This window comes from Babylonia areolata, chromosome 33 (genome assembly GCF_041734735.1).
Source record: "Babylonia areolata isolate BAREFJ2019XMU chromosome 33, ASM4173473v1, whole genome shotgun sequence".
NCBI classification, from domain to species: domain Eukaryota; kingdom Metazoa; phylum Mollusca; class Gastropoda; order Neogastropoda; family Buccinidae; genus Babylonia; species Babylonia areolata.
In genome coordinates this window covers 18,744,266-18,754,265 of record NC_134908.1, presented here as the reverse complement: position 1 = coordinate 18,754,265, position 10,000 = coordinate 18,744,266, and the positions used below count along the sequence as shown (strand labels likewise).

At 47.2% G+C, this 10,000-nt stretch overlaps 1 protein-coding gene across 1 annotated transcript in view; it reads left to right on the top strand.

Moving 5' to 3' along the window:
• Positions 1-1,505, top strand: part of LOC143277094 (uncharacterized) — a 15,930-nt gene extending 14,425 nt beyond the window's left edge. Inside the window, exons 5-7 of the mRNA XM_076581832.1 lie at positions 1-64; positions 144-155; positions 1,479-1,505. The exon at positions 1-64 is cut by the window's left edge and continues 97 nt beyond it. Of these exons, the coding sequence (XP_076437947.1) occupies positions 1-64; positions 144-155; positions 1,479-1,505 (103 nt within the window). The remainder of the gene's footprint in view (positions 65-143; positions 156-1,478) is intronic.
• Positions 1,506-10,000: the final 8,495 nt, after the last annotated feature.

Below are 10,000 nucleotides of genomic sequence, written 5' to 3'. Positions count from 1 at the left end.
GAACAGGCTGTGCCCGCTCAGGGAACGTCGCGTCAAGCAGTCGCCTGTGGCTACCATCTACCGGGTGTGATCAGGGGTGTGTGATGAGGGTGTGGGTGGGTGTGATGAGGGTGTGGGTGTGGGTGTGATGAGGGTGTGAACAGGGTGTGACGTGGGTGTGATGAGGGTGTGGGTGTGATGAGGGTGTTGTGTGGGTGTGATGAGGGTGTGATGTGGGTGTGATGAGGGTGTTGATGAGGGTGTGGGTGTGATGGTGTGGTGTGGGTGTGATGAGGGTGTGGGTGGGTGTGATGAGGGTGTGGGTGGGTGTGATGAGGTGTGGGTGTGATGGTGTGGTGTGGGTGTGATGAGGGGGTGTGTGGGTGTGATGAGGGTGTGGGTGTGATGGTGTGGTGTGGGTGTGATGAGGGGGTGTGTGGGTGTGATGAGGGTGTGGGTGTGATGAGGGTGTGGGTGTGATGAGGGTGTTATGTGGGTGTGATGATGGTGTGATGATGGTGTGACGTGGGTGTGATGCGGGTGTGATGTGGGTGTGACGTGGGTGTGATGTGGGTGTGATGTGGGTGTGTGTGTGGGTGTGATGAGGGTGTTATGTGGGTGTGATGAGGGTGTGATGATGGTGTGACGTGGGTGTGATGTGGGTGTGACGTGGGTGTGATGAGGGTGTGTGTGGGTGTGATGGTGTGGTGTGGGTGTGATGAGGGTGTGTGTGGGTGTGATGAGGGTGTGGGTGTGATGAGGGTGTGGGTGTGATGAGGGTGTGGGTGTGATGAGGGTGTGGGTGTGATGAGGGTGTGATGTGGGTGTGATGTGGGTGTGGGTGTGATGACGGTGTGTGTGGGTGTGATGACGGTGTGTGTGGGTGTGATGTGGGTGTGTGTGGGTGTGATGTGGGTGTGACGTGGGTGTGATGTGGGTGTGATGACGGTGTGTGTGGGTGTGGGTGTGATGAGGGTGTGGGTGTGATGACGGTGTGTGTGGGTGTGGGTGTGATGAGGGTGTGGGTGTGATGACGGTGTGTGTGGGTGTGATGTGGGTGTGGGTGTGATGACGGTGTGTGTGGGTGTGATGTGGGTGTGATGACGGTGTGTGTGGGTGTGGGTGTGATGAGGGTGTGGGTGTGATGACGGTGTGTGTGGGTGTGATGTGGGTGTGGGTGTGATGACGGTGTGTGTGGGTGTGGGTGTGATGAGGGTGTGGGTGTGATAACGGTGTGTGTGGGTGTGGGTGTGATGTGGGTGTGGGTGTGATGACGGTGTGTGTGGGTGTGGGTGTGATGAGGGTGTGGGTGTGATGACGGTGTGTGTGGGTGTGGGTGTGATGTGGGTGTGGGTGTGATGTGGGTGTGGGTGTGATGTGGGTGTGTGTGGTGTGATGACGGTGTGTGTGGGTGTGATGTGGGTGTGGGTGTGATGTGGGTGTGGGTGTGATGTGGGTGTGGGTGTGATGTGGGTGTGGGTGTGATCGGTGTCAAGCAGGTGTCGTATGATTTTTTGTGTCGTTGAGGTGTGACTGGTTGAAGCAAATCTTTCTTTGGAAAGCGTGGGGTGTGTGTGTGTGTGTGTGTGTGTGTGTGTGTGTGTGTGTGTGTGTGCGTGCGTGCGTGCGTGTGTGTGTGTGTGTGTGCGTGCGTGTGTCTGTGTCTGTGTGTGCGTGTGCGCATGTGCGTGTTCGTGTGAGGGAGAGAGAGAGAGAGGGAGACAGAGAGACTGACTGAGACAGACAGAGACAGACAGAGAGAAAGAAAGAGAGGGAGACAGAGAGACTGACAGAGACACAGAGACAGACAGACAGACAGAAAGAGAGAGACAGGCAGACAGAAAAAGACACAGACAGACAGACAGAGAGAAACAGAGATAGACAGAGAGAGAGAGAGCACAATTTAAAACCAGGAGATGGGGGTGGGGGTGGGAAAGCGCATTATACTACTCTTACAGTATCACACATCATTTGACTGTACATGGACATCATGACCTTCGTTTACGAAATTACGTCCAAACAGATGTTGTTGTTGTTGTTGTTGCTGTTGTTGTTGATCGCATGGAAAATAAACTTTGATGCTTGACAATTCCTGTGTTCTTTGTTTGATTGAAGAAGTGTTCGCAAGAGAGAGAGAGAGAGAGAGGGGGGGGGGGGGGGGAGGGGGAGGGGGAGGGGGGAGGGGAGGGGGGATGAATCTAAGAACAAAACAGCGTGTGTTTCAGCGGCTACAAAAAAAAAAAAAAAAAAAAAACCCTACAAACAAAGATGGACACGATCACCACCACAACGAAACAGTTGTAGCATCGACGGCAATGATGACGTCAACAACAGCACAAAACAACAGTGCTGACAACAGTTGTAGCATCGGCGGCAATGATGACGTCAACAACAGCCCAAAACAACAGTGCTGACAACAGTTGTAGCATCGACGGCAATGATGACGTCAACAGCAGCACAAAACAACAGTGCTGACAACAGTTGTAGCATCGGCGGCAATGATGACGTCAACAGCAGCACAAAACAACAGTGCTGACAACAGTTGTAGCATCGGCGGCAATGATGACGTCATCAGCAGCATAAAGCAACAGCCATGCTTCAATGATGACGTCAACAGCAGCATAAAACGACAGTCATGACAACCGTTGTATCATCTGCTGCACTGATGACACCAACAACAACAGCATCAATGACAATCAACAATAACACAACAGACCACAGTGACAACGGCGACAATAATGACATCACCTAATGACGTCACTAACAGTTTCAAGTTTCTCACGAAGGCCTCGGGCAAATCCATATACGCTACACCACCTCTCCTAGGCAGATGTCTGACTAGCAACATCACCCAACACGCTTTGTCAAGCCTTGAGTGTTCCCATATATTATATCTGTGTGCCTATCACAACGCGCTTAGTCAGGCCTTGAGAGAAAAAGTGAATAAATAATAGATAAGCGTGCATAAATAAGTAAATAAATAAATAAATAAATAAATAATTACAACACAAAAGGATAGCAGTAACAATAATAATAATAATAATAATAACGAATAAACAAATAAATAAGACAACAATGATGACAAATAAGCAAACAAATGCAAAACATGAAGACACACACCCACACACACACACACACACACACACACACACACACACACACATGCACAACATGGGTTACGCTGCTGGTCAGGCATCTGCTTTGCAGATGTGGTGTAGTGTGTATATGGATTTGTCCGAACGCAGTGACGCCTCCTTGAGCTACTGAAACTGAAACTGAAACTGAAACTGCCTATCACAGTGGAATATGCCACAGAGTTTTGCCAAAGAACAACACTCTCGTTGCCGTGGGTTCTTTTCCAGCGCGTCAAGAGAGGGTGCTGCATACGGGACCTGGGTTTATCGCCTCATCCGACGGACTAGACGCTCAGTTCGCTTTTCCAGTCAAACTTGGGAGAAACGGCGAGAGAAGGATTCGAACCCAGACACTCACGGATTCTCTGTATTGGCAGGTGATCACCTTAACCATTCTGCCACCGTCCTCTTCGAAAGATCTTCTGCTGTGCTCTATGCAACATAGACCTGGTGTGTGTGTGTGTGTGTGTGTGTGTGTGTGTGTGTGTGTGTGTGTGTGTGTGTGTGTGTGATATGTTGTCACCTGTTATCTCTTTGCGTTAATTGTATTTGTATTTGTATTTGTTTTTATCACAACAGATTTCTCTGTGTGAAATTCGGGCTGCTCTCCCCAGGGAGAGCGCGTCGCTACACGACAGCGCCCCCCCCCCCCCCCCCCCCCCCCCCCCCCCCCCCCCTTTTTTTTTTAATGTATTTTTTCCTGCATGCAGTTTTATTTGTTTTTCCTATCGAAGTGGGTTTTTCTACAGAATTTTGCCAGGAACAACCCTTTTGTTGCCGTGGGTTCTTTTACGTGCGCTAAGTGCATGCTGCACACGGGACCTCGGTTTATCGTCTCATCCGAATGACTAGCGTCCAGACCACCACTCAAGGTCTAAGTGGAGGGGGAGAAAATATCGGCGGCTGAGCCGTGATTCGAACCAGCGCGCTCAGATTCTCTCGCTTCCTAGGCGGACGCGTTACCTCTAGGCCATCACTCCGCATGCATCATACCACATTATTGTTTCTTTGGTATTGCTTTTTTTTTTATTTACCTTAACACGTCTTGAGCACTGGAAGGCCCAATATGAATACTCATTATTATTATTAGTAGTAGTAGTCGTAGTAGTGGCAGTAGTAGTAGTAGCAGTTCTTTCTCTGTCTCTGGACCTTGCAGTTGGAATGAACTTCCTCTTTCGCTTCGTCAAGTTTCCACACTCGGCCTAAAAACCAACCTCTTCCCAAGATAGCCTCCCTTCCCTGCCTTTTCCTTGTCTTCAGTTTCTCCATGTTTTAGAGTTATGCATGCGTCAGTGTGAATGACTGGTGCGAAAGCGCTTTGATTTGTCTCTGCACAAGATTCAGCGCTATATAAATACAATTATGATTATTATCATTTATTATTAGTAGTAGTAGTATTGTTGTTGTTGTTGTTATCATTAGTATTACTACTTGTTGTTGTCTATTTTTTATTTCCAGCCTGGATCAGTCGTGCTTTCAGCACCTGTAATAGCTTCTCTTCTTGTTGCTGACGTCGCCATTGTGTATTCACGGCCCACATGTAGAGAAGTGGGTTGAGAGCAGAGTTTAAAGGCAACACGAACACAACTATGGTGTCATGGATCTGATCGAAAGCAGCAACACCTTGTGAACTCAACATCGTCACCAGTCCGAACGCCAGCCAGCAAACAGCATCTGTGACAGCCACTTTTCCCATCACGTGCATTGAAGTATACACGGGTCTCTGTGAGGGACTGAGGGTTATTCTGTACTTTGGTGTTCGCTTGAAGATAACAGCTTGACCAGCTACAATCATCACACTCAAAACAAAGTTGACTGCCACAATAACTGTGAACCATCTGAAGTTGTTGTGGTGAGGACGGTGGTGAGGATGAAACGAAACCAGACGACACAAACCGGACTGACCTTCCAGACCCCAGTGTGACAGTCCGGGAAGAAACGGAATCAGGGCCAGGATAACTCCGTCCACCCAGGTGACAGCAAAAGCTGTGGCTGTCATGGGTTTGTTGAACATCCACCACGCCTTGTCAGGGAAAGAGAGAACGGCCGCATGGTGCACACTGGTCATCCAGACGGACGAGGCAGACACCGTGCTGGACAGGAGGAAAAGGAACCCAGCTGTCCTGCACGTGAGACTCTGAATCCACGACTGCTCAACGTGGATGTAGGTCCCGTGAAATATCTGGTTGGCTGCTACAACAATGGCGACGTGACCTCCCCCGCACAGATCAGCACACTGCAGATGGACCGAAGACCTCAGGAACTTGCTCCCGCTCACCATCCTCAGCACGGGCGACACCATGAAGCACGCTAAGTTCCCCGCCACGGCAGAGACGCTCATCAGTACGAATAAGATCCTATACAGCTCGCTAGGTATCAACATTGCGCACGACGGGAGAACAGCTTCGGGTGAGAAACACTTCGTTTTAGCCCGGTGTTCAGGGAACAAACCCCTGCAACAAAGCCTGTAGCTGGGTGAGAAGATCTGTTCCAGCTGATGGCAGCTTGAAAACAGATCCGAGGGAAAGCGTGTCGCTCCGTTTCCGCTGATGTCCAGCACTGTGAGTCGGGGCATGTGTTTCAGACCCGTCGGTCCGATGCTGGAGATGGCACAGAATGATGTGTTAAAAATGGCCACTTTGGGCAAGTATACAGACAGTTCAGAGAACAAAATATTCAGATTTGTCTTCGAGACGTCCACTAGTTCTAGTGAGTAATGAATACTCCTTGTCACTGCGTTCCGGAGTTTTATGAGCGGGTTGTTCTCTAAGTGTACATTTCTTAAATTTGGTAGTTCAAGGAAAAGAGTCATGTCGAGAGTTGTTAGACTGTTATAGGACAGGTCAACACTGATCAAATTCAGTAGCTGAGTGAGTGAAACGTTGGATAGGAAACACCGGGACAGTGTCAAATGAACAAGGTGTGTATTTTTGTTAAATTCAGACAGCGACATGTTTGAACCTGTTGCGTCCACGTATCGTAACTGAAGATATTGGTCTGAATGAAATGGTTTGTTACACAGGAAAACATGACCTTGACACAGACAACCTTCAGGACAGGTCCTGTCACACAACAGTTCGTCATCCCGCTGTGGACACTGACCCCAGCCATCACACAGATGATTTCCATGCACGCACACTCTGGAACCTCGACACCGGTAGAAACCAGGACACGTTGCTGTCTCACAGTCTTGTTCATCTTCTCCATATACACAGTCAGAAAATCCATTACACCGGGTGTAGACAGGCAGACAATACAACCACTCAGCTGTGCAGCGATAATGACTGTGAGGACAAGAGTCGTCAGCTGTCATCACCTGTTGTGTGAAGTAACCTGTCCCATCCAGATTCACATAAAACTGTTGCTTCATGTCTTCCTCTCTGACATCAGCCAGGTAGCTGTGGTCATCAGGACACCCAAACTCATCAGAATCGTCCACACAATCTGAGTATTGGTTACAACGTTGACTGAGTGACACACACTGAGTGTTGGAACACAGAAAACCAGTGCACGAATGGTATTCACAAAATGACTCATCAGCATTATCAGGACAGTCCTGTCTGAAGTCACACACCAGAGTGTGATGCACAGCTGTGACACCATCATCACATCTGAAAACAGCCGAGGTAGAGGTCCGCTCTTTTCCAAGGAGACCCGTGTCAGTGTACTGTGTAGCACTCACGTTGAGCGGTGTGTAACGATGTGCACGTGCTGTTTGCTCACAAAGCCTCGCTCGGTCACATGCCAAAAATACGTGCGTGACACGATTGTCTGGGGTGATAAATAGCGACTGCTGTGTCTGAGAAAAGATAGCCGTGGGAAAGAGCGAGCGGGATGGTTTCACTTTTGACCGGAAGTTACCACCGGACGTTGATGTCACTTCACAGATCAGCGCTAAAGTCAGGGAGCTGGTGCTCACAGCAACAAGGCCCGTCATGGAACGGATGAGAAAACCTCTGACAGCTCTTGACGGGGTGAACTGGACAGGTGATCTGAAGTGATTGATGTTGTAGATCAAGGTGTTGTCTGCCCATTTCCGAAACTTGCTGTGCACAAAAGACACAGAACGCCAGCCCGATGATGCTCCAACGCTGACACTGAGTTCACCAAAGTTGAGAAAAACATAAACAAGATCTGCTTGTTGTTCTCTGGTTTTAACAGACGCAGCTCTTCCACCTATTCTCATGCACTCATATTCCTCAAACATCACAAGCTTATACCTGTCTAATATGATCAACGTGAAACACTTGTTTCGTGAAGCCACCAATCCCCGGCAGTCAGGACTGCTGAAGGGACAGTGTTCCGTTTCATCCCTTCCATCTTCACACTCTGTCTTCAGATTACAGTCCAGATGACGTTGAAACTCCGAATATCGATGTACGGAGCAGTTGAACAAACCGCTGGGCAATTCTACGTTTTGTTTATGCATGGATAGTGGTGACAGATATATTTTGAGACCGGCAACACAACTGATATAGTATTCAACGTGAATCTTAAGATAAGATGTCTGGATAATTTTAGCGTTGACAGGGAGTGAGCAGCAGACACGTTCAACACGTTCGTGGCCTGTGTTGTGTTCTGAGAATGTCAGTGCCATGTCTTTGCAACGATGGCACGTGTTGAGAGTTGGAAGCTGCTGGAAAGTGATCATGATGTGTCTGGTGCTGGGTACCTTCCAGGCTGCACTGTAATGCCACACACGTGTCACACCGTGCACGTTTGGCGTGATGATATACCCAGAATAATCCTTCCTGCGAACCGCAACGAAGAGATGACGTTTTGTTGCCTGGATTCCAACCTTAACCAGAGGGCTGTTGATGTGTGTGATGAACAGCCTATTGCTTTGGGATTCGATGTACGTTTCTTCAAGACTGTGACAGCTGCATTTCAAATATATCCCAGGAAGCTGACGCAGGCTACGTATTTCAGTTCGCCACTGTCTTGAAGTGCACCAGTACTCCAGACGTTGGATACGAGCACGTGCATACCTACCCCGGGGTACCTCCACACCCAACTGACAAAAAGCGCTGTAAACACCACACACCCCGTAGACCACTCCCCTGTGTTCTGTGTGTTGTGTTAAGATCTTACACCCTGACGCATTGACCTGAAGCACTGTGATGTTTGTGTTGTTTTGGTTCAGGATGTACTCTACACCTGGACACATGTCACTGACGTTCTGTGGACCAGCAGGGGTGTTCATGTGTATGTTTTTCACACTCCACTGATGTGTGGTTATGTCAGCGCCCACAAACAGGAGGCAGTGTGCCAATCCACACAGCACCGAGATCCACACGGACAAGACGTGTACACTGCCCGCTCTGGTCAGACTTGAAGCTGACACTCCTTCCATCGCGGTTGGTGGTTATTTGTTTATTATCTTTTTTTTTTTTTTAATTATCACCTTGCGTTGTGACCAGTCTGTTTGGTTAGATCAAATGACAGTCAGCCATACCGCTGGGGTTGGGTTTTTTTGTGCTTCACCAATGGTAGCCGTCAGTCGGCTCTACCCAGGTAGACAGCCTGTTGTGCAAATGACCCCGTGTTTGTAAAGCGCTTCGAGCTTGGTCTCTGACCGAGGGTAGACGCCATGTCAGTATTCATATCATCATCCTCTGCCTCGTTTCATTCGATTTGAAACCATCGTCACAGCCGTTCGATTCAATTCAAAAGACTTTACTGTCGGCTTCAAACGGTGAAAACGGAAAACTTTCTTCAGGGTCATTCAAATAATTGTCAACAGATAAATTCTATAGAATAAAATAGACATATAGATATATGAATCGATAACTAAATAGACAGACAGACAGATAGATAGATAGATTTATGAATGAATAAATAAGTTTATAACTAAATGAAACTAAACAATATAAGAATAAATTAGTATCACATACACCCTGCCTTGACGTAAGATAGATAGATAGACAGACAGACAGACAGACAGATAATGTTAAAGTAAAACATTCAGATAAGGAAAATAGAACATTTCTAAGACTCACGTGAAGCAGAAAGAAATAGACAACCCGTGCACCATTCTTTTGGATACAATGTCAATATATCAATCATTGTGTAGAAAGAAAAAAAAATTCAATTAAGAAAACACGAAACCACTAACACACAAATGAAATTTAGGAGAAAAAAAAAAAGAAAGAACTTACACACTCTTTCTCGATCAAAACCGTTAACACACAAATGAAATTTATAAGAGAGAGAGAGAGAGAGAGAGAGAGGAACTTACTCTTTCTCGATCAAAACCATTAACACACAAATGAAACAGGAGAGAGAGAGAGAGAGAGAGAGAGAGAGAGAGAGAGAGAGAGAGAGAGAGAGAACTTACACACTCTTTCTCGATCAAAATTATTAACACACAAATGAAATTTAGGAGAGAGAGAGAGAGAGAAGAACTTACACACTCTTTCTCGATCAAAACCATTAACACACAAATGAAACAGGAGAGAGAGAGAGAGAGAGAGAGAGAGAGAGAGAGAGAGAGAGAGAGAGAGAGAGAGAGAGAGAGAGAACTTACTCTTTCTCGATCAAAACCATTAACACACAAATGAAATTTAGGAGACAGAGAGAGAGAGAGAGAGAGAACTTACTCTTTCTCGATCAAAACCATTAACACACAAATGAAATTTAGGAGACAGAGAGAGAGAGAGAGAGAGAGAGAGAGAGAGGAACTTACACACTCACTCTCGATCCAAACCATTAACACACAAATGAAATTAAGGAGAGAAAGAAGAAAGAAGAACGTATACACCCTTCCTCGATCGCAATGTTCATCACGTAAAAGAGTGGAAAGGGATCAGAAGAATTTAATCCTTTAGGCACTATACTAAAAGGGGACGAGTCTGTAAGTAACCCAAGTTAAACTGTGACTAATTTTT